The sequence below is a fragment of the Diorhabda carinulata genome, chromosome X (assembly GCF_026250575.1).
Source record: "Diorhabda carinulata isolate Delta chromosome X, icDioCari1.1, whole genome shotgun sequence".
Classification (NCBI taxonomy): Eukaryota; Metazoa; Arthropoda; class Insecta; order Coleoptera; family Chrysomelidae; genus Diorhabda; species Diorhabda carinulata.
Genome location: NC_079472.1, coordinates 29,068,221 through 29,094,399, shown reverse-complemented (window position 1 = coordinate 29,094,399; position 26,179 = coordinate 29,068,221). Strand labels below are relative to the sequence as shown.

At 31.9% G+C, this 26,179-nt stretch overlaps 1 protein-coding gene across 2 annotated transcripts; it reads right to left on the bottom strand.

Annotated features, from left to right (window-relative positions):
- Positions 1 to 56: 56 nt before the first annotated feature.
- Positions 57 to 26,126, bottom strand: LOC130900403 (uncharacterized). 2 transcript variants are annotated; one of them, XM_057810969.1, is made up of 16 exons: positions 25,746 to 26,126; positions 21,699 to 21,937; positions 21,312 to 21,606; positions 20,164 to 20,461; positions 19,327 to 19,390; positions 16,756 to 16,977; positions 13,804 to 14,058; positions 11,198 to 11,416; positions 9,205 to 9,488; positions 8,953 to 9,154; positions 7,178 to 7,320; positions 6,540 to 7,058; positions 5,863 to 6,129; positions 3,796 to 3,922; positions 3,138 to 3,277; positions 57 to 306 (listed from the first exon to the last, which is right to left on the bottom strand). In XM_057810969.1, exons 1-16 carry the CDS (start codon positions 25,943 to 25,945, stop codon positions 70 to 72), a joined length of 3,711 nt encoding a protein of 1,236 aa, XP_057666952.1. In that variant the 5' UTR covers positions 25,946 to 26,126; the 3' UTR covers positions 57 to 69. The 2 variants fall into 2 exon arrangements, with proteins under 2 accessions (XP_057666952.1, XP_057666954.1); XM_057810971.1 differs by lacking the exon at positions 57 to 306 and adding an exon at positions 2,136 to 2,278.
- Between the last annotated feature and the right edge of the window lie 53 nt (positions 26,127 to 26,179).

The window sequence follows — 26,179 nt, the reverse complement described above, 5'->3', positions numbered from 1 at the left end:
TTAGTATAAGTACTGGAGAGTTTTAATCCATATGTGCTTATAAAAAAAATTACAAATTCATTTGTATTTTTATTGTTTGTTATAAGTAAAACAACTCATATCTCTATACTTGATTATACTCGTTTGATTTCTTTTAAAATTTCCAACGTAAATGTCATTTTCTTTAGCTGGCATGTAAGCAAAATAGCAATCTCGGAATGTCCAAAAAGGAAACCAATAATCAAATAATATAGGAAAGTATTCACGGGCACTGTTTATTCTCTCATATTTTATTTGACGACGAAAGTTGAATTCTAATTTTGTAGTCTAAAATAAAAAAGAAAATTCAAAATAAGTGATTGAAGAAAAGATTCTGTTACATCACTTTTTCATCTTTTAAACTGACTGTACGCATCCAAATGGAAGGCCCGTAGGTCATAACCATCTATACTTAACATATGAGCGATATCAGCTAATTAGATACTTAACTATGGTTGCTATAGTTAAATACGTGTTAAAAACCTCTAATTACGAGAAGAACCGTAACCAGAGAACTATTTCTAAGAATTGAACGTTGTTGCATGCATAAAACCTTTGTAGTTTCCTTCGTCGCACATGGATACTTTATGGAATTGGAAAATTCTCTACTCTTTTCGAGGAATCCAAATAAATTATTACTTAATAAAAAAATCAGAAATTGAAGTTTCTACAATCTTTTAGTAATTCAAATATAAATCAAAAAGTATATTTTGGAAAAATTGAATACCCAGCTTTTATAAAGCGAATCACAGATCACCGCTGGTTGACGTTAGTTCTAATAAATATTTTGCTAGGGAAAATATGATCAGAAGCAGTCCATTATCTGATTAGTACGAGGATGTATTGATATCTAATTAGCCTAGACCAGTTCCATGCATAAACAAAATATTGCGTTACCATAGCAACGAACAATAATTTATTAGAAGTTTCTGTGTCAGTCCCCGAAAATATCGATACAGCTCATGACATGATTTTATCAGAACGTCGAATTGGGCTAAAACGGATATCTGAAGTACTGAATATTTCAGACTAACGCGTTCATCCTATAGTTCACGTCAATTTGGACATGAGAAAAATTTCTGCAAAATTGATGCCCAAATGTTTGAATGTTGACCAAAAGCGTGCAAGGGTAGAAGCATCGCGTTCGATCTGTGCTCGATTTGAAAACGATGTAGACTTCTTAAACTCAATTGTTACTATGAATGAGACTTGGGTACATTTCTACGATCCAGAAACAAAGCAACAATCGATGGAATGGTGACACTCTGGTTCTCCAAGACCTAAGAAATTTCGTGTTCAAAAATCTGCTGAAAAAGTTCTTGCTTCAGTATTTTGGTATTGCCATGGAGTAATCATGATTGATTTTTTGAATAAGTGTAGAACAATAACTGAAGATCACTATTCGACATTACAGACCACTCTACGGAAAAAAATTAAAGAGAAAAGGCGCGGAAAGCTATCCAAAGGTGTTTTGTTTTCACAAGACAACAACTGCATACAAATCTCATGTCATGCAAAAAATTCGTGATTTAGAGTTTGAATTACTAGAAAACCCCCCTTATTCACCAGATTTGGCTCCGTCATCATCTCTTTTCTCAACTGAAAAAAAGTTTGAAAGGTCGTAAATTTTCTTCCAACAAGGAGGTAATAAAAGCTGTGGAGGTCTAGTTTGCAGAGCAAAAAGAAACATTTTTTTTAATGTCTAGAGGCGTTGCAGGTTCGCTGTAATAAATATATCCAATTAAGAGGAGAATATGTCGAGTAATAAAATATTTTGACATTGAAATTTTGTTTGGTTCTATAGTGGAATTTTTCAATATATCCTCGTATATGGTAATGCATTTTTTGTTTTTTATATAGAGCCCTTGGGAAAACGAAACAACCCAAGTAGTTTCGACCATCACCTAGATTGGGAGGGTTGATTATAGGTTATAACAAATATATAAGAAGACATCCTCCTTTAATTAATCTTCATGTATTTTTCGACTTTTTCAGTAAACGTATATTTTAATGAAATGTGTACGAGAGTTTCTACTTAAGTTTTAAGATAAACAAATAAAAACAGATATTTATAATTGGATATGGCTTTATTGTTTTCCATTTCGTCTCCATTAAGATAAATACATTTCTTCGTGGATTGTTGCAATTGTTGAAGCATTTTTTCCATTTCGATTGAGTTTCCTCCAAAACATGTGATTTGAACGCACCAACCGTTTCATCGGGTGTAGAAACAACGTTGAACTCGCAATTTATTTTTGATCTGCGGGAATAAGAAGAAATCATTGAGCGCCAAACAAGGACTGTACGGCGGATGACCCATCAATTCGATTCTTTGACTGTACAAAAACGTTTTTGTTTGAGCTGAAATGTGAGAACTCGCATTATCGTTGTGAAAAATGCTTCGTCTTCTGCAACTGGTTTTCATGATTTTTTCGAACACTTCTGGCAAACAAATTGCTCAGTCTCACGGTATGTCATATGATGATCTTGTGATATCAGTTTACGCACAGCATACGATTTTTTCTGCCGATTTTGGACGAACTTCTCGAAATTTGTCCTGTAGCAAAGTGCTATCACGATTGAATTTGGAAAACCAACGAAACACGGTGGCTCGAGACGAAGGTTCGTCACCAAAAGTCGAATCGAGTTGCTCGGCACACTGCTGTTTGTTTAATCCACGTCGAAAGTCATAGAAAATCATCTCACGAAAATTTGACTTAATTCCATTCTTTAACCAAGATGAATGTTTCAATTATTTTTAAATAACTCAAATAGCACTCGAATAACAACACGTTCTGAGTACGTTCACCATTAAAAATGTCTTTATAAAGTCAGATTTGACATGCTCACTTAAGTGTTGCAATATCTCAAAACTTAAGTAAGTAAGTAAGTAGCAACCATCGTATAAGCATCGCGAGTTGTGTGAGAAAAAAATAAAAACTCAATTTTAATCACCTCATTGCAGAGGTGATATCATCGAAGTGGTGAAAAAAATCCATCATAATTTTATACAGTAATATATCTCCCAAATTTTTGTCGCATGAATTTAGATACATCCTCTATACTATAGTATTAAGAAAAATGGATTCAAAACTTTTGAAAGTACAAATGGGGCTCACCATATTTCTAATAAATTCAAAATGATTCCAATTTAACTTGTCCAATAATTTTGGCGAAATATTCAATCTTGGGATACTAATTTTTGGGTAACATCGCGATGTATGTGTCAGATATTTTTTTGTTACTCCATTGAGACGCCCTGAAACACGAATGTTAGTAACGTGTTTTTATTGTTCAAATGCGTATTCTTGCATCAGTGTGACGTAGAAAGTTAGTGTAGGTCAATGTTGGTTTCCCAAAGAACCAATTTTAGAACGAAGTTAACGACATTCAGATTGATATTCAATCAAAAGAGGTTTGAGGTAAGTGAAACGATAAGAAAATTAGATTTTTCATGGACAACTATAATATAATTCCATAACATTTAGATTTAAAATAAATTGATTGCAAAATATTTATTTTGTTTCATTGTACATTTGTAATCAGGACCATTTGAAAAAGTTGATATGATTCACACAACAATTTTTTTAGATTTAACACAGAATTAAATAGGAAGTAGAGTGTTGTATTCGGAATACGGATATTTAAAAAACAGTTTTAAAATAATCCCAAATTTTTATAAATTTGATAATATTAATTTTATAAGCTTGTTCTTCTAAAGTTAAGTTTTATGTATTTTGAGAAAAAAATTGGGAAGTAACCATTCAAGTTACTTACGTCTTTCACGTTGTTTCCAGCTTTTGCCGCATCTAAGGTACATCCACAATTGAAAAATAGGTAATTTATAACACTGCGGTAACTTTGCAAGTGGATACCCATCTAATTCTAGACTTTTCAAGAGTTTCTGATAAATAAAAAGGTTATTTAGTCAATGGATAAAAATTTCATTCTACAAAATTACTATTTAACTTAATGTCGGTTCCAAAGGCTCTTCCCGAAAAAATACAAACTACAGGACATTATCTCACTTTATAGTAAAATATAAATAAACAATATAATAATAAATAATGTGGTTTCTTTCATATTACTTTATTAGTTTGTTTCTTAAGATTGAAAAAAAAAATTTAAGCACATGAAAAACGGACTCAAAAATTTATATTGAAACAATATGGGTGATTCCGTTCTAACTGTGATTTTTTGTATTCAAAATTTCAAGATTTTAAAATTTAACTTTTCTAACTTTTTTATGCATATTATTCATCTATTTTACTGTAAAAATAAAACTCTAAGAGGAATTTACTACAACTTCAAAGTATCACGAGCAAGACACAAATGTCGGATTTTGAGTTCCACGGTACTGACTCATTTATCCACGGTACTGACATGGTAACTTAAGATATTAAACAACAAGTGCATCAATTTTCCTCAGTTTGATCATAAACATTAGAATTTATAAGGTAATTAGTTTAAATCATTTGTTACGACAAAAAAAATTAATAATTTATCGGTAAATTCTAGGAATGGACATGACACGGTACTGACATGGTAACTTAAGATATTAAACAACAAGTGTATCAATTTTCCTCAGTTTGATCATAAACATTAGAATTTATAAGGTTTTTAGTTTAAATCATTTGTTACGACAAAAAAAATTAATAATTTATCGGTAAATTCTAGGAATGGACATGACACGGTACTGACATGGTAACTAAGATATTAAACAACAAGTGCATCAATTTTCCTCAGTTTGATCATAAACATTAGAATTTATAAGGTAATTAGTTTAAATCATTTGTTACGACAAAAAAAATTAATAATTTATCGGTAAATTCTAGGAATGGACATGACACGGTACTGACATGGTAACTAAGATATTAAACAACAAGTGCATCAATTTTCCTCAGTTTGATCATAAACATTAGAATTTATAAGGTTTTTAGTTTAAATCATTTGTTACGACAAAAAAAATTAATAATTTATCGGTAAATTCTAGGAATGGACATGACACGGTACTGACATGGTAACTAAGATATTAAACAACAAGTGCATCAATTTTCCTCAGTTTGATCATAAACATTAGAATTTATAAGGTAATTAGTTTAAATCATTTGTTACGACAAAAAAAATTAATAATTTATCGGTAAATTCTAGGAATGGACATGACACGGTACTGACATTCAAGTGATGTAGTATAAGTTTTCTTTAAGTGGCAAGTTATATTGTATAAAAATAATGTTTAAATATCTTAAGAATTATTCAATTAACACAAAATTTTTATTAATTGATTATTAATTAATGACTAGTACAAAAAAACAATACAGGACATTGAATATCACAGTTAGAACGGAATCACCCATATATCTACTCAAAACATTTAAGAAATATTAATTGGACTTGAGCCAATTACACCAAAATAGAAGCTTTCATAGGATGGCTAGACGCTTGCTGTAATTTATGATGTTACAAAATAAATAGTGTGGGTAATGGTAGGAAGAAGAGAAGAAGAACGATATGTATATATGAAATGGGTTGAATAAGGGTGCTACCACATTAGAGAGAAAATACGAAATATAATCACTCTAGGTTATATTTTTCAACTCTACATGCTTCAATTCATCTACAATTGCTACATTCATACAATGTTCTTTTCCAACTTTTCTCCTATAAGAGACACTTCTACTTCTCTCTATTCTCCATAGGACAACGTAGAATGTATAAAGTTTGTAATTACTCATTTTACCGATAGTGACGTCAATTCCAAGATCCATTTGATTGACTATTGATATTATATACCTATATTTTATAAATGTATTTTGTTTTTATTTCAATTACAAGCATCGTTACCTTCAATATTTCGATCTGGTCTTTTTTCTTACATGGTATTTTCTTCATTATAAAAAACCTTTTATAATCCGTGTCTTGAAATTCCTCGTTTGTATCGTACTGAATTTCTTCATCCATTTCACAGTTCTCGTAAGCCTCTTCTTCTTCATCTTCTGCACCACTTTCAGTCAAATTAAAATCATTTTCTTCTTCATTATCCTTATCACAATCAATGTCTTCGTAATGATGATCAACTATTACCTCTTCTATCTCATTTTGACAGCTACTCTATAATAAAAACATATACTCGTATAGTGGAATTTCTATAACCATAAGTGAAAAGATTACAAAAGACAGTTGTAGAAATAGATACTAGTGGAACTTATAATTTGAGCTTTCCAGGAAAGACAGAAAGTTATTTATCACATAAGATTCAGAAAGTAATCAGACTCTTGACAATTTGTTTGAAGTTTTGGAAAATATCCGATAGCTCAACCCAAAAAGGTATCAAAAGCTTTCCACATATTCTAATTACTTTCAACCTTCATATCTTTCAAACATAACCATAGTGTATGTTGAGGATTTTGGGCCTACTACCATATACTAATTCTAATCTCTCGTGAGGTATATTTTTTTCTGTTAATCAAAGTTGAATACATCCGTATTTTTTTAGAAAAATATTTTCTTGTAATACTTACCCGTTTCTCGTTTTCTTTATTCTTTTGACACTCACATTTTCCAGTTGCATCACTCTCCTGGCACCTACAACCACTTTGATTTTCTTGTTGATCATACATAGCAAAAGTGGCTTCTTCACTCTGTTGACATGAGCAACACTTACTTTTTAGCGCAGTGATTTGACAACGACTTGAATCAACATTTTCTTGCACTCGGTTTTGGTGCTTTTTTGGTGATCTATAATTGGATTCTACTTTACAAGAGCAACCTATTTTTGTTTCATACATATTTTCATTCTTCTTTTGACAAGGAGAAATTTCGTGGTTTCCTAGTCTAGGTGGTGCACAAAAACACGCCGTGTAATTAGGAATATCATGATGATCTTCTTCCTCTTCAATATTTTCTTCATAACCTGTATCATCTAAAATTTCTTCTGGATCCGTTCCTTTTGAAGCATCCATACTCTCATCACTTTCATAAATTTCTTCTTGTTGACTTTTTATTTGTTCTTCTGTCGTTTTCAGATAATCCTGATAACTCTGTAGAAATATAATCGTAGTTTTCATATTTGATATGTCAATTGAGCGTCATTGAACCCGATTTTTCATAAACTAATATAATATTGATCTTCCTTATATAGATATCTTGAGTAAAATACCTTTATACAGTCGGTGTGTTCACCCTCGTAATTGTCAAAAAGTTTCTCACAGGAGCATGGTTTTATCGGTAACGTATGACTAATATTATAAAAATTTTTTTCTTCTTTAACAGCAACTCCAGATATTCCATATTTAATTCGACCTATAATAATTTAATATGATTACAAAGACTATGGATTTGAACTAAAGGCCATTTCAACACTACGTCAAGTTATTATTAAGAATGGTTGATTTTAATCCTCGTACCATAAACAAAGGACCTTGTATTAGGCAGGGTTATGGAAAATGAAGGATTTTGTGAAAATATTTCGGTATAATAGAATAAAAAGTTGTTCCGTTGATTGACGACAAGGGTGTTGTCACTGGATGCAACCTTTAATAAGAAGAGAAAACCTTCCGAAATTTCCCACAGAACTAGGAATAGAGGAAGTAGATTACGCGCTAAACCACGCCGCAAAGGGTTATGATAAAATAATGTAGGAAATTCATAAACAGACTATTTTGACATGAGTCAAAAAATAAAATTTGTCAAAGTTACATCATAAGTATTTTTTTTTTTTTAATAAGCATTATTTGATAGATGGTTTTTCTGTATTATAAAAAAGTAATTTTAGTGGGTACCACATAAGAGATAAAAAACAATAAAATTAATAAAAATCGAAATGAACATGATTTTAGTGGGACAAATTTCAAGTGAATTGGGAAATCTATTAAAGCAAAATTATTTCTTTCTACGTTCTACGATCCGTTTCATGTCTAAGTCGTTACTTTAAATCTTCTTAATTGTCTGGACAGTTAACGTAGACCCGGATTTTTAAATGTCCCCTCAGAAAAAAATCAAAGTAGTAAGATCAGGTGACCTAGTAGCCACTCCATTGATCCACGTCTTCCAATCCACCTTCCTTCACACTGGTTATCCAGAAACCTTTAAACATTAAGACCATAATATGGTAGTGCACTATCATGCTGGAACCAAACACTGGGATACAAGTTTTCCCTATGATTTCGATCTGGAAATGCTGCAAAGTAGCAAAAGAAATAAGGACAAATAAATCTTCTCCTACCCAAACGTCAATTTATTTAGAATTCTGAGTGTATTTTCTCTTAATCCAATGGGAATTTTGATGCCCAGTAGCGACAATTGTGTCGATTTATGTACCACTTATACAAAATGTTGCCTCGTCAAAAATACTAAACTAATAAGAAAAGTTGAGTATTTCTCAAAATTCCAAGTGTCTGTCCGGATCATCTCTTGGTAATTTTTAAACAAGTTGAACTTTATATAGGAGCAGTTTTTCTTCAAAAACTTCATTACCAACGAATGACTAACATTTCCTTGTAAGGCAATTTCTATTGTAGTTGCGTTAGGGTTGTCTTCTAATGACAGCAAAATAATTTTGAATCGTCGCTTATTTCTCGTCTTTCAGATTTTGTAGCATTCCTCACGGTTCCTGTTTTATTAAAATTTGCATTCACGGCGCTTTTAGCAATTGGAGGTCTTTCAAAATGTGCTTCGTTGAGTGCACCTTCATGACTTCGAAGTCTATTGCCGTAACCTACCACCATTAGAATTTCTATCCTTTCTCATTAGGTTGAAAAAGATATAATCATGGAATTGGTATGATGCTAATTGCAAGAATAACAATGACAAACAGTTGATTTATCAAAAAAATTGATAAAAATAAATGTTTTACGAAACTTTGACTTTCAATTTATTTAATTATGTAGTTTCCTTTTCTCAAATTCAAAAGATTGGTACTATTAGTGAACTTACCCATATTAGGAATCTGAGGCATGCGTTTTTTAGCCTCTTCCTCAGCTTTGTTATGATCTTCAAGACAAGTACAAGTTATTGGTTGTGTAACTCCTTGGATATTATAAACAGGACCGGACTGACCCATTGCAACGCCCCCAATGGAATACTTATTTTCTCGCGTTTTCATTTGAAGTCTTGCTTTAGTCCTTTGTCTATATTCCTAAATTAGAAACGTTAACAAAAATTAAATTTCGTGAATACTCTACCTACCTCCAGTTTCTTGATTTTGTCTTTAAAGTTATGAAGACAATTACATCTCTCTTGACGAACTCCGCTAATATTAATGATATTTTCAAGTTCGCCTTCATTATTCATTATACTAGAAACACCAGATACAACGTACGTCGCGTTTGTAGGTCGAGTATTTTCTAAACAATCTGGACAAGTACATTGTTCGTCCATGAAATCTTTCAGACCTTTGCTACACGTACATTTAGCCGTTTCCCAAGGCATAATGATACTCTGTTTTTCTTCTACTTCTTCATCTTCGTCTTCTAAAATATAGAGCCTTATAACAAAAATATATTCACAGAAGAAAGTTTTCATTTCTGGGTGACAAAATATTCATTAATCTATACCCGATGATTAGATTACATACGTGAACAAAAACTGACGTTTCTACTGCTGTGAAAATAACTTAAGAAAGGGGACAAAATTACAATATTTACTGCTACCACTACACATCAACAATAATTACACTGCTGTCGCGCTATCTTCAATAACTAAATTATCGTCTTCAAAGACCTAAGGTCAAACTATTTGGTCAGTATGATTATCACTAACGGTTCCAAAACTTACAAATTAGATTAAAACACAAATAAATCTGGCAATGAAGTGCAAAATGAAATGATGACTGGTAAGATCAATCTGCATACAATAGATAATATCTATTCCTCAAAAGTGAAAAAATATGTGAACAGACTAACTTTTGGTGAGCCTAGGATTAGATTTAGATAAGAAGGATTTGTAAATATACTGAGAGACACCCTTTGCTAGTGCTAGCCTGGTTATGTATACCACAACGAACACTCTCAGAGTATCGAAAAATGCTTTTACTGGAGAATCGTCGCCTTGGTATAGTGGGAGGCTATTCTGCTAGCTAACTAACTAAGTTAACCCGGTCCACACAACATCTAAATGAAGGAATTCGCGTACCACCTGTTGCTAGGCAGATAATGGCAATCCACCTACAGTATAATAAATATATAGGCTTTTAGCATGGATGTTAAGGCCCGTCGTTAATAATAGGTTTTTTCTAGAGAGAGATTAGGTCTCCACTTTCGATTTTTGTCAATCCTAATATGCCGCTGCCAGTAAAAATTATATGTTTAGATGTGAATCTGTAGCTCTGCAGTATTTGTATACTAAAATTCCAAAGTAAGTTTATTTAAGCATAGGTACAAAATTGACTTATCATTGCATAGGTTTTGTTTAAAGGAGATAAAGCATACAAAATGTGGAAATGAAGAAACTTGAATAAAACAGGGTTAAGTGTATCTTTAACGGGATCCTAAGTGTTCAAATTTATTTGAATTTTGACACTTTAACATAGTACTGGTACAAAATACACTGATGACAAAAGCGTCTATGTTTAATCGATATGTTGTTTACAGCTAGTGCAGGGAGCTGCATACCTCTAGGAGAAGCACTCACTATTTTCCAAGTTACTAGCAATAACATATGTGCTTGGGAGTGTTTAATTAGAAGCCTCGCACATTTACATTCTCTCCAATTTTCAAAAGGCATTAAAGGGCCTAAAGGCTATTGAGTACTCATCCAAGTTAGCCTGAGAGTGTAAACAAACTCGAAAAGCACTAGCTAATTAGAAGATTCTTAACCATACCAGCTAAAAAGTCTAAGGAAGACAGTAAATGACCCGTTAAATATCACCTTGAGACGATAGTCATGATAGAGGAGGACAACTGCAGATAACACTTTGGGAAGTGGGACAAAATAGCCTCCTTCAAAAGGAGTTTACTTATTTTGGAAGTAGAACAATGAGATGCAGTGTCATGCACAAATTATCTACTTCGGTATAGACTAGAGAGACTAGATCGGCTATTGATGATTCTTGTTTAAATATTTTGTATGATGCATTTCACAAACTCCTCCAAATAATAGTATATTTTAGGCTGAATGTACAAAGAAGTAAAAAAAGAGTTTTCTTGAAAAGTGAAAAGTTTAAAAATTAAAAATCAATTACTTTTAACAAAATCATCCATAAAGCACTTCTCAGAAAGTCCTCCTTTCGGCAAATTACACGTGCAAACGTCTTTTTTTGCTGATTCCTCTTTTTGGTCAACAATCTGATCTGCTATATTTTGATTGGTAAATTTTGAATTTATTATATATGCAGGCCCTGATTTGGTAAAGGCCACGCCGCCAATAGTGAATTTCTCTGCATTGCAACTCATTTTATTACCTAAAAATAATCATAAAATTTATGATTTAATATGGACCCATCATGTCAAGAACAAAATAAGATAATAAACTATTGAAAATATTAAATAATCACATTTATAAATGTAGATAATATAATCATATCTGATTATTTTCTCAGTGGTTGGACGGATCGATCAAAATTACATGGACTCCTAATTTGGCAGACAAAGTGGAAAAACATCTAAAATGACTAACAACAAAACGATTTTGCTCGACTATGCACGATTCTATATTCACTTGGTTGCTTTTAATGACTCCAAGTGACTCGAATTGCGGTTTGAATGCATTTATGGTTTTCGACACTTCTTTCGATGGAAGAAAGATGGATGGAAGAAAGCTGTCGTGAAATGGAAGAATTGAACAATAAACATGATCTATTTTAATCTACTTAAAAAACTGAAGGAATTAATTGGAAATACCTTAAAAAAGATACCAATGATCACAAGGAACACCGAAGGAGAGATCCAGTTGACAGAAGATGACAAAAAACGGACTTGATAAGATTACATCAAGCGCCTATTTGCAGCAGAACGAGATGATGCGGGGAAGAAAACGGACAGACGGAAGAGCTACGTATTCTTGAGTCCGAAGTGGAGCATGCCATAAAAATTTCGAAAACCAGAAAAACAGACGGACCTGACAATATTCCAATAGAATGCTTGAAGGCTTTGAACGATAGGAACTTGACCTATCTTACAAAATTGTTTAACAAAATCTCTGAAACAGAGGAAGTTCCAAAAGACTGGCTTAAATCAGTACTCATTCCGTTCCTAAAAAGAACAAAGTCCTGTGACAAATATCGGACAATCAGTTTGATTAGCCACACAATAAAAATTCTGAAAATAATCCAGCAGAGAATATATCGAAAATATGAAGAACAACTAGATGAAACGCAGTTTGGCTTTAGAGAAGGATTAGGAACTAGAGAAGCATTATTCGTTATCACAGTACTACTACAGTGTAGTGCAGAGAATACAACAAAAATGTATATGTCTGTTTCATTGATTTCCAGAAGGCCTTTGATAAAGTCCAACAAGATAAATTTATAGAGAATTTAACAACTATTAACTTAGATCCAAACGATATACGATTAATCAAAAAAATCTATTACAATCAAACGGTAAAGTGCGTGCTGAGGACATGGAGGCAGACGAAATCGAAATTGAAAAGGGAGTTCGCCAAGGCCGCGTTCTTTCTCCACAACTGTTTAGTCTATAATCTGTTTGTATTTCAGAAAGTGCTGTAGGAAAGATATGAGGGGGTAAACATCGGAGGAGCATTAATTAACAACTCAAGATTCGCCGATGATAATATGCTGGCTGAGAGTGAAGATCTTCAAATCCTATTAGAGAGAATCAACCGAGAATGTGAAAATGTAGGACTCACTATAAATATTGAAAAAACTAAATTCATGGTTATGGCTAGAAACCAATATATCAATATTAACCCTATTCTCATACTGAATGGAAAACAAATAGAATGCAAAAATACAAGTATCTTGGTTCAGTCATAAATGCTCAAATGAATCCAGATGAAGAAATCAAGATCAGAATTGAAATGGCTCGAAAGGCATTTGTCAAGTACTACTCAATGTTTGCAAACAGAAATCTAAACCTCCACGTTAGAATAAGATTCATGGAATGTTATGTGTGGTCAATACTGGTGTACCTTGAAAGCGCAAATGATTAAAAACTTGAGGCATTTTCGATGTGGCTCTATAGACGCATACCCTGGACTGACAGCATCACCAACGATGAAGTACTAAGATGCATTGGTCGCAAAAAAAAGCTGTTGACAATTATTAAAATAAGAAAAACATCTTCCATAGGACACATCTTACGCAACGACAAATACCTATTGCTACAGAACATAATGAAGGGCAGAGTAGAGGGAAAAAAAGGCATCGGCAGGAAGAAGAAATCCTGGCTCCGTTACATAAGAGAATGAACAAATCTCAGCGTCGGAGAATTGTTACATGTTGCGAGGGACAGAGACGCATTTAAAAAAGTGGTCGCAAACCTCGCAAAGAAGATACCTCTACAAGAATTGAAAAAAAATTTTAATTATATTCTTTTGAAGGAATAGAATTTAAAATTGGATTGGAAATTTGAATCTTCGCAAATAGAAAATCCCCTGTAAATGATATTAGTCCTAATAGATATTCTGCCACTCTCCTTTTGTTGGGAAGAATAGGAAGAGTAGCAAGTGTATGTAGAAAAATATTGGAATTGAGGCTGTTTTATAATTAAGAGAAAAAATGAAAAAAACTTTAATTAAATCTACTATAAGTATCCGAACTTGAACGTTAATTTCTTATATATATTACATTAAATATATAAAAGTTTCGATAAATGCATATTACAATACCTGTCGATACAGCTTCAAGTTGGGTTTTGAACCTTTGCAAACAATCACATTCTTTTTCTTTGAATATTCCTTGAATAATGGGAACAGCGTTTCCCTCATATTCTACCATACCGCCTACTATATTATTGCTACTTTCTTTTTGCAGAAATTGACATCTTTTACAAGAATATTTCAAGTAGTTCTTCGCGTATTCTTTACATATACATTTGTTCCTAGTATCCCTATTACATTCGCATTTGAAGAAATCCGTGCAACCTATAAACCTTTTAATTATTTTAAGAACAAATAAAGATAATGAAATGTTTTGGTTTTACTATAATTTTTTCTAGATTGTTTATTCCACATTTTCTTCAAACAATTATATAAAAATTAATATTAAGTGTTGAGAATACTAGTGCAGTTAATAAAAAATATTCTAATACACTCCATAGTTCATAGTAGAGAACATTGGCCTCCTGACAGGTCCCACTTAAAACTGCCAAAGGTCGATGTCCTTGGAAAAGCTAAACATGCACCTTGGCTTGAATCTTTTAACGTTCCTGGGTAATCTGCAAGAATTGGCCATGTGTTTTAAACACGCACGTGTGTGTTGGGCACTCAACGATGACGTGGTCTTCAGTTTATTCCTCCTGCATCCACCAGTGTCATTCCAGATTGTTCGTGATGCCTATATTATGAATATGACTTCCGTAACTGGTTAAAAAACCATATATCAGTCGTATTTTCCTCCTGTTTAAGAGGAACGAAGATAGGCAGGAAACCTATGCGTGCCTTACTTTATCCATGCCAGAAGCTTCCATTCATTTCCGAAAAGAAAATCTTGCGAACATCGATTACACCAAGCTTTGAAATCTGTGCCTAGGGGTGTTTTTGCTCTTCCCAATTTGGCAAGTAAATCAGCCTCATCGTTGCCCGAGTGACCGGGTACATAAATGAGATGTATCCACTTGTATCTACTACTTACCAATCCATGAAAGTCTTTCTGGCACTCCAACAAATCCTAGAGTACACCAATTCGGTAGAATAAATGGAAATGGATTTTTTGTATTTAACTTTTTACGTTACATACTTAATGTCAATCTACAATTTTATTGTTCCTCTGGAATCTCAATCCACTCTTTGAGTATCCCGATTTCTTGCAATTTTATTGGAATTAAAATTAATCAGTTTCAAAAAAACCGTTTCGAAAAAGATTATTTGAGACAAAACATAACACAAATAATTTGAATTGAAAAATTTTTACGTTATGTTAGAAATTAATTTAAAAAATGGTAATGGTAAAAATGGAAGCGATATTAAACAAAACCATATGGAAACAATGGTTTAAAAAACGCCCTTTTCCATCAAAAATATCAAAATCTATTATACAGAGATAGTCTAAGCTATTTAGCTTAGACTATTTGGGAAGCCTACATGGAAAACTCAATTATTAAAAGTATATTCCGAATAATATTTTACTTCACATTTGAATGAACGAAATGAAATTCATTTTGATTTTAGATAATCATTTCACTCAACTCCATCTTTTTGTATTGTCCTCCCTTTAACTCCAAGCCCTTACACTAGCCGCTCCAACGCTTCGACGAAGTTAACCGAAATGTTCAATTAGCAGCATTATTACAATAACTGTTTGGGGGTTTTAAAAATTTGCAATTAATGTCATTGTCTGCTTTTAATCTTCTGCTTTAATTACCAAACAAGATACTCATCTAAGAGAAGCAAAGCAAAGTGAGTCAGATAGTGTAGTCACACGCTTCGTATTCGAGCTTCGCTTCACTTAGTTCTCTTTAACTCGGGTGCAAAAACTAAAATGCTTAGAAGTTGAGAGAGGTATCACTAAGCAAAGTTTTGTATACACAATATTTTGGTGTGTTTCTACCGGGCGTGATTCACGAGAGTGAACCAGGCTAATAGTTTTAAATTATTTCATTTCGTGACACCAACGAAAGTGAAAAATTAATTAAAAGTTCACAAGATTTTGCGTTCATGGTTATCACTATTTTTTACAAGTTTTGTTTATATCGTTCGTTATCTATTTTATTTTTGTACTATATTCGTTAAATTGATAAATATATACATATAGTTACTTATATAAATATATAACAAATTCTATATACTCTATATATAACTATCCTGCTATGATTATTTTATAATTATGAAAAACATATCAAAAATTATAATTTTAAGCAACATGATATTACATAATAACAATAATGTAAAATATTATTTACTAGTTTCGATTATGTGGTTTGTTTTAGAGCAAACGAATGAGTGAATGAATTCATCTGCTCGAATCAAAATAGTTTTGGTTTGTCGATATCATCTGGACCTTTTCCAGACTTTGCACTGACAGATATTTTTATTAACACATGACAGTAAGAGCTTCTTAGAATTTTGAGGTTCATTACTTATCCTATTAACTGCAGGTGTCACCAAATCTCCATCTCATACTCATAATCAACTTGGGTCATACAACATTTTTTTCCATAGAATATATCTCCAAAAAACGTGTGTGTAATTGTCATTAATTTTTATAATTTCAAGCTGTTCTGACAACATCTTGGCTTCAGGAACGATGTTTCGCGACTAAATTCAAACCTTCGCTTCGTCCACGCGTGAGTCGTGAGCCACTACTAAAGCAAATTTAACGATTGTTTGTTCCCACAGAAACGCATTCTAAGAAAGCATGACTCACCCTCATGAATCACACCCCGTGGAACACGCACAATATTCGGTTAACTTCAATCAATTTTGCGAGCCAAAAACAAATTCTCGCTCACACATACCCCTTTTAATTTGGAAATAGTCAAGTTTATTATAATTAATCGCGAAATAAAAAATTTACACTGGTAGATGGTAATTAAGTTAGTTAATGAGTTCAAATATCGTATATCAAAATTAAATACTGATTTACTATATTTTCAAATCGTAGATACGTCAAAATTACCGTACATTCCGAATCTGTAGATTCTTTATCCAAACATGTACATCTCGGCAAAATTTCAACAGCACATAGAGGTGGTAAATCTACTTTTCTTATAGCTCCCGGTCTGTTTATAAAATCCATACAACGGATTTTTATTGAGGGACGCAATAAGCATTTCCAGGATTTGTGCGGTAACTTATTGTACATTTTCTCTGCTTCTTGCATCTCTTTTATGAATTCTTGTTCAACTGTAAGTATAAATGAAACATCAACTTCATCTTCTATTGGGTATGTGTTAAGTAAATGCCGCCGGTTATTGAAAAATCGATAAACAAATGAAATTCAATATTTTCTATCCAAAAATTTTATATATAGAAAAAGAAATTAAATAAAATAATTATATCACTTTTTTATAAAATTTATAGATAGATAGATAATAAAATTCAAAATTATTTATTTTTTCTCCTACCTATATTGTGAACAACGCATTTTAACACTGTTTTGAAGAACATAAGTAACAATTACTAAAAATGTATCGATTAGCATACTTTAGTGGTAATAATTGATGTCATATCGAATTTATTTACTTAAAAAAAACATCAACAATGATTTATAAAAACTGAGTAATAGTAAGTGATTTCTGATTCTTTTATATTCATTTCTCACTTAGATAAATCAATAATTTCTCTCAATTTATGATAACAAAGACAGGTATGAATTTAATAATAAAGATTTAGATATATAAACACAGCAAGTTATTTTAAATATATTCAGAAATCTGATAATGCAATCATAATAAGAATTGCTGAATTAATTAGAGTGAATAACTTTTCCATTTATCGAGTATTCACGAAAGAGGTTGCTGTGGATCATTCACAGAACCGAAAAAAATGTAAAGAAAAACTGAAATCAGTTGACAAAGCTACTCAAGATTTTATAGGTAGGATAACTTCTAGTTTATATAAGGAAAACTGGATTGCGACATTAGAATTCAGCAAAAGGTAGCAGATTATCCATAATAAAATTATACCAAATTAGAAAAATTACTATTTGAATGAGCCATGTTCTAAAGGGAAACGCATTATAATAGTATACGCAATTAAAAACTATGCAACTGATTATCATGAAGAAGTGACAGCACAATTATTTGAAAACTGGTGTAATCAACAGCTTTTACCTAACATTCCACCACAGTCAGTAATTATTATGGACAACGCATCCTACCACTGGCGGCAACTCCTTGAGATACCAAATAGTAGTAGTAATAAAGCTCAAATTTTAGCATTTATGTCCGAAAAAAATATTCCTATTCATATAATCAAAATGTAATCAGTCTCCAGCTGAGTTCAGATATTTTAGAATTCGTAAAGAAAGAAAAAGAGCTTTGAAAAAACTGTGTTGAAAATGTTATCAAAGAAGATGAGTACGTGGTATCATCCTCTTTACAGCCTTTCATAATTCAATCAAATGATGACTCTAACTTAGACGATTCTGACTACCATTATTATTTATAAAGATACTTTGGAATTGAAATGTTTTTTTGTACTTTGTTTTATTTGCAAAGAATTTATTTTCCTTTATAGCTTTTGCTTTGAAATTTCGTTTTCCAGAAAACAAAAACGAATGGAGTACAAAAAGGCTCAATTCACGTCTGGTATCCTGTTTAAGCCAAACTCCCTTACAGGCAGCTACATTTTACTTGCCTATTTACTTATAATTATAATTTAATATTTAGTTGTAGTAAGCTAGCGAGGTATGATAATGATTAATTTTTTCCAAGTTCCAAGTGGGACTACAATTAAGTGCATCTGTCTAAACAACGGCGTATAATGCCGTCCAATTTATAATGATGCGATTGGCTTTTAACGAATACTTTCTCGCATAAGATATTCATATTATTAAAAGTATTCATAAAAATAATAAATTTATAAAATGAGGTATTTACGCCTATGGTAGATCAAACAAAATTGTCGACAAAGGTTTTTATATAAGTTATAATAAACTGCAATTGATATTGGAAGAACTATATAGAAATCGGTCAAAGCTGTCCATAATTTCATTCGAAAAGTGTGGAACTAAACTAATGAGAAACCAAGAACAAATTCTGTGGTAAGGAGAAAAAAGAGAATTTCCTTATAGTATAAAGTCTAAATAACTATTATAGTATAATATTTCAAAAGTTACCGGTTTATGTAACTTATGAAGTGTTGTAATAACCTTCAATATATAAAAAATATGAAACTAATTTAAAAGAATTTGACCGAGACTTAAATAAAAAGATTCCCTTGAACTGTCAGATTATATCTTTGCCAGACTGGACCATTTTTGTTTTGCTTGGCAATTTGGAATTTTTGTGGTAATAGACATTATAATATTCTAATGGATAAACTTACTTTATCCCGAAGTATTTCTACCTTTTCAGGTGTAAGGCATAGATGTACAAAGCCATATTTATAGTAAATTGAGCTATAAAATGGGAAAGGTTGCGACAAAATTGCATATTATTAATATGTCTCTGTCATACATTCGCATGAGCAGTCTAATTTGCATTGTCGTAAACTTACTAAAAAACTTCTAACGATAATTCTTGTACTTACTCGGATCATTAATTTCAGAAATATCTATTTGAATCACGCTTTCACTGTTTCTCATTTCTTCTCTCTAATTAAAATTTGAAAGTAAGAATCAAATAAAGTTAATTCTAAAGATATAGAGAGAGCGAGGTATGGCAGCTTGTTCAAGTGGGTCCAAACTACTGATAAAGAGAGAGAAAAACGGCAAGAGAGGAGAATAACAAGTTTTTATTTTGTTAGGGAGTACAGAGATAATGTGTGGTAAAGCGATGTTCTTTCTCTCTCTTCCAATAGTATAATTCCACTTACACCTCACTGTCTCTATCTTCAATAACTCTTTGATAAAATTAAGTAAAATTCAATATGATTATCAGTAACGAAATCAACAAATGAAGAATAAATGTCTATTAGCATCGAAAAGGACATGAACATTATTGAAAGACTTCTTTATTTATAGCATTTCCCTACATTATTTTCTATATAATCAAACTCGCCGAAAAAAAAAAACAAAAACATTTTTATTGGTTCTTATATTTTTCTTCGATACCTATTCACTTTTCTTATAGTTCAAATTACCTTGAACCTTCATTTAACGATTGGAGATCTCGGCTCATAAATCATTGATTAATACTGATCAAAAGCTCGTAAATTCAATGGAATATTTGTAGATCCTCAACTGGCTCAGTGCGGTTACTTTCTGCTCCCAAACTTTAAAAAATGGCTTGGCGGTAAGCGATTACAGACAAATGAAGAAGTGCATGCCTTAGTAAATATTAAATTTTTCAGTTTTATAGAGATTAAGAAAATTGGTTACTGACAATCTTTTTGAATTTGATGTGTAGCACTTTTTGTTTTACTTACCAATTCGTCCAAATAACTGAAATATTCACTTTTTGGATATTGAACATACGTATTCTCGTATTTTCCACTAAATTTAGGTGGATCGGGCTTAAAAGTATAAGGAATTAAATATGGTGACTCGTATTCTACTTTACGTTGTCGAGAGGTCGCACAATAATTGTTCTTCGGGTGTTTTACTCCTTTGCACTGGAGACTTTTACAAGCACTCGATTCTTTTCGGGGAGGTGACGGCATTCTTATGTGGCATTCTCGCAAAGTTTCTTCAATAGTTAAATGAACCACAGCTGATAAAAGCAATCTAAAACGATTCGGAGCTTTTTTCTACACAAAATAAGTTTTTTCTTATGTCAAATAGAAAACATTCACTAATTAAAGGTCCTTGCGCCACTCTACTACTGAAAATGTTTCACCAATTTTTAAGTGTGTATTTGATTTCAAATTTTGTTGATTCACTAAATTGAAGAATATAATTTGGTACGTGTGAATGCATTTTTATAATTAAATGCGTTGATTGAAATATGAGAGTTACTACAGTCGAGCGTCGATAAGTTGAACCGCCATAGGATGCATAGAAATTTCGAGTCATCGAGACTTCAAGGTTCAAACTCCCTCTTTCGAAGAGTTAAGATATTAATGGCCGGTGTAGAGTTCCACCCTAACAGGAGCTTTCACTAAAGGTTTGTTTAGATTAAAGAGGACCCTTTAACTTGGAAGTTGAAGTCAAGTGGTTCCATAATCGATTTGTAATGGTCTCTCAAGTAACTTCAAGACTTTAAAAGGATGTTGACAATACTCTGTCGTTTCCCAATGTATGTCGTTTTTAATTGTTAGTATTTAAGGTCTTACATGATTGATGCACAATCTTTATTTATACGACGTTCCTTGTTCTTAGAATAGATTTATTATACAGAGTGACTTTTATGCATGGAACGGCTCAATTATCTCGGTAACGACTTGTACGATTTTTATAAATTTTTGTGTACAAGGGTCTTGTGATATGGCCGGAATTATGATGGTATTTCATTGTTGTCAGATCTTTCTTTTTCCCGAAAAATAATGAACTTTGTTATTTCAAATGGATCACACTGTATATTTTTAACTTTATAATGGAGTTTCAGTAAATACGCCAGAATACAACACACCCTTACCTGTCATTTATAGAATAATTAGTCCTTTTAGGATTAGAAACTTGATATAAGATAAGCAAGAATTCCACGTCATTTCCACAACAATAGTCTAGAGCCATTTTTAAAGCTTTATTTTTGGGGGGGAAATATATACCTAATTCCACCATGTTTTCTTTAACGTTTTGGATAGTTTTCCTTTTGAGATCTTTCAATATACATTCCTGTAATCGATCAACGGTTCTTGTTTGTGTTGGAGATAATTCTTGAAACCACACAGGACCAGCCCAAGATGTAATTAACCGATGCATATATCGATCTAAAAAATTTCATAATACTATCCTAACGAAAGATTTCTATCACAAAACAAAATAATCAGTTTTATATAAACATTGTTAGTTTGCTACTAACATTCATCAGCACCCCCAGTGTTGCTCTTTTTGAGGTATTCCGCAAATTTCGCTTTATTCTTCAATTGCCTCTTTTCAATTTTTTCTTTTTCTATTTCATCTAAAAATTTCCACACCGGAGGTCTACCGCTAAAGTACGTGCTTCCATATTTGGGCTTATCCGAAAAATAGCCCGGGGGAGCTGGTACATAATCTGCTCTAATTCTTGAAGCTCTGATTTTTGTATCGCCTACTTGCCATCTAAAATTATAATTTATTTGCGTTTAAAATATGAATAATATTAAATAACGGTAACACTAGTTAATAGTACATCTGTTTCTGAAGAAGTTTTAGCTGTTGCTAACTACATAATATGATAAGCTACTTTCAAAAGTATATATTATTAGAATATTTTTATTAGCTCTAATTTCTCAGTTTCACTTATAAAAGATCTAGAACTTTTAAAAAAACTTTGATTGAATGATCTTTTCTGATATGTAAACTTTGGAAAATGACGTATCGTTTCCCAGAAACCTTGGTAGCGCTCTGCCATGAAGCGTAAGTCCTCTTGTATAGGCTCTTCGTGCTATTAGATTAAATCTCCTACGTTTTGCCTGTCCAAGTGACCATGAAGAAAGTGGTTTTATGCTCATATTGCACCCCATATTTTTTAAGTGTAGCAGAAGGTCGATATAATTTCCAGATTTTTTATTACCCAGAAAACTCTGTATCACAAAGACAAAAGTTGTCCCAGCTTAGCTCTAACTCAATGAAAGAATTTCTATATTACGTGTTTTTCGTAAGTTGTCTAATTTGAGAGACATCAAAAATACCATAGTTAGCTAAGAAACTTGTTAGCAAATAAAAAAAAGCAGTTCCCGCCTTTATCTATAGGTATTAAACAAACCAACCAACAGGCTGTAGCCTAGGACAGCAGTTTTGAAGGGGCGGCAAATTTTGTACAAAATTTGTTTATTTCGACTTCGATATAATAAAAAATATTGTTCAAACGGAGATGAGTTTTGAAAATTTTACACAAAAGGTAATTTAATAAAAATTGAAATATACTATTATATGCAGTATACTAAATACTTAAACGTGTCTATATTGTCTCTAAATGTGAAATATGGTATCGAATTTCAGAAGCAAAAGATGAATAGCCTACTCACTGCATGAGCTACTAATGAATTGTGGACTATATTTTTCTTTACAGGCTCCATATTTTCTCTCAAGGGCCATTTTCTTCCTACCCAATGGTCTATTGCCCCAACGACATACGAAACACGAAAACTTATTGCAACCACTTTGTTAACTGAGAAGAATATTCATTTTCAAATCAATACAAATTTTCCATTTATGGTCTTTTTTCATCTTTCAATGTCGGTTATTTGGTTTGTATTGTTTCAACTCCTTTTTTATCAACAAGTTTTTGATATCGAAACAAAAGGTTTTCTTCGAAAACTGCAATTCTGAAGCTTATTTAGGAAAATTTAAATCTGTTACCAGATTATCTGACTCATTTTAGGAAAAGTATTTATGATGAACATCAATATCTACTCAATATTCTACGGGTTCAGATATATTTTTAGACACTAAAGAGTCAGGTGAGCGCTGCACTTGACGTTGAGCATAACTTGGAGTTGGACATTGCCATTTACCTCGATTTTTAGAAATCAAATTTCGTGGTTCTCGTCAATTAGTCGGTGTTTCTAATTTAGAGGCACTCTTTTTAGCACTTTTCCATAATCTTAAATATTCAACACACGATTTACAATCACAATTGGTAGTCCAAAACTTCTTATTTTCATCCCAAAATACTCAAAATATCTCGCCAGCTCTGATACAACTTTTCTACAATCTTTGAACACATATTTCCCGTATTTATAGCAAAAATGATCCTCTGGCTTGTTTAAGCGACGTCTCTTTAATCTAGTCATGATACAAAAACTTATAATATACTAATCTCACTTAATAATAAATCTTATACGTCTTCGGTTTTTTATGATTTCGCTAAAGCCTTCGATTGTGTTGACAATGAAATTCTGATTAACAAACTAGAGTATTATGGCATCCGAAGTTTTTTTTAAATGATTTGTATCTTACAGTAGTCTACCTCAGGGTTCAGTTTTGGGTCCGGTACTCTTTTTGGTATTTATTAATGATCTCACAGATTAATGGTAAATTCACTTCATTCGAGGATGACACCAGTTAACCTAGAATGGTCCATATATACAGGCTTCACACTCTACCATGGGCAAAGATCTCATTACTATTAAGTCCTGGTCGGACGCGAACGGTCTCTGCTTAAACACTGATAAATCCTTAGTTTTATTCTTTTCTACCTCTAAAACTTAATAATGACTTAATACGATCCTCAAATTCGATCAAATTCCTTGGCCTACATATTGACTGAGCCCCTTCAATGGTCTGTACATGTAGAGACCTTGGCAAAAAAATTATCCTTTGCTTGTTATGTCATTAAATCGGTGTCTGAATAGCTCGATTCGAGTATTGTAGTTTGCACCTCCTCGAATCTAGCTTCCGATTACAGAAAAGAGGTATTCGTTACATTTATGGTTTGAGTAGTAGTACGCATTGCGAATTCTTTTGATTTTAGTATCCGTGTGTTTAGTTGGCAAACACTTTCACAACTCAACTGAGAGACACATTCATAGCTACTCTACTAGAAGAGGGAATTTGGACATTTACTTAACTATACCCACTTCTGATCTGGTAAAAAATTCTTCAGTGCTAAAAAATTATTTAATCAGCTACGTTCAGATTTAAAAATGCCAAATACATTTAATGTGTTCCAAAGATTGACAAAGGAATTTCTACTTGAAATACCCTATTATTCTGTGGCAGAATTGTACAATTTACCATAAACTCAATAGATTGGCATAATTTAATTTAATATGAAGTAAGATACTTATATGTGTTATGATTATTATTAGTAAGCCAAATTGTTATTTTATATATTTTATAAAATTTTAAAATTTTCTAACGACAATAAAGCTTATCTCTTTCTCTTAACACAGTAAAATACGCCTGCTATCCCTGCTATCGATTAATATATGCCCTTGAAAAATAAAAAACAAAAACAAAGTACCTCGGCTTAATTCAAAAAATTTTTATGATAGATTTGACAAACACAATATTTAAGTAAACATTATCAACCACAAAATTCGCGGCCACAGACAAAAAGTTAAATTTTATAAACTAGTGATAATCATCGTATACTTAATATTAGATTCAGCGAGGAAATACTCAATAGAAACTAATAAGTGGCTGTTTCTATGGAATCATGAAACAAAGACACTTCTGCCAACATTAAACTCTTAAAAATTGTTTCTTAATGACCATGTAATTATTCAGCATCTAGATTCCAAGTTGTAAATGAAATTTTTGTATAAAACAAATTTGTCGAAAAATAAATTTAATAGTTTGACAATCAGAAGAACCTCATGTCTAGTTATCGAGGAATTAATCTCACGGATGATAACATTACCATTATGGAACTTCCAAAGTAATTTACCAACGCAGACAAAGTAGAAGTTCAATATACACAGGATACGGTGTCAGTACGAGGAAGTCCAATTACTGAGATGTTCCATGAGATACAAAACAAATATAGGTAATTAAAGTACACATAAAATTAATATGTGACTAAAAAATATAACGAATAACTCTTAAATCAATATACTAGTTACAGGAAATGCTTCAGAAAAGATAGTACAATGGTGTAATACAGAGTGATACATCTAAGAATCACAAGAAAATAATCCGAGTTTCTATTCACCATGTATCCAAAGTTTTTGATATGCATTAAAAATTTTAAACAACAATAAGCCATACTAAAATTTCTTCAGGTGTAAAAAGATATTTGTATTCAAATGTCTGCACTTCTATCAATGATGTGTCAATATGATTGACCCTCTATATTTCAAAATTTTATGCTTCTATATTTTAATTTCATTTTTTTTTAATGACTTAGTAATTGGGCCTCCTCATACATGTATAAAGACTCTCCCAATCAGTATAACAATATCGGACTCGATAGTATATATACCTCAAGTAGGTTTCAGAGAGATTATAGTCCAAACAAGTATTCTTCTTTGGTCTGAAGCTCTCAAGAGTAACTGGTGGTTTATCTGCATTTGTGGGAAATATTTTTCCAACTTTTATAGGACTAAAATCTTCTAACAAATCATCATAATTAATTTTCTTCTTTTTATTTGGAGCACTGCTAAATTTGATTTTTTTCGCCATGATTCAATATCTTCAATTAAAAGTAATCAACCAATTTAATATGTACATGAAATTTGATACAAAACTGCTATTGAAGATTTGACAACTTTAATACTTGACACACATTATATCATTGCACACGACTGTCACAAAAATATTTTCATCGTTTATAATGATAGGTTGCTATAAATAAACAAATTATAGTGTAGTATTTTTTATAGAGTAACAATCATAGATCGCCTATATTTAGATGGT

What these genes read in the sequence shown, in the direction of transcription:
- LOC130900403 (XM_057810969.1), bottom strand. Translation starts at nt 25,945, where the DNA reads ATGGCGAAAAAAATCAAATTTAGCAGTGCTCCAAATAAAAAGAAGAAA. An exon ending in AGAATCTACAGATTCGGAAT is followed by an intron (nt 14,059 to 16,755) that starts GTACGGTAATTT and finishes AAAGGTTTATAG; the next exon opens with GTTGCACGGATTTCTTCAAA. An exon ending in ACTTGAAGCTGTATCGACAG is followed by an intron (nt 11,417 to 13,803) that starts GTATTGTAATAT and finishes GATTATTTTTAG; the next exon opens with GTAATAAAATGAGTTGCAAT.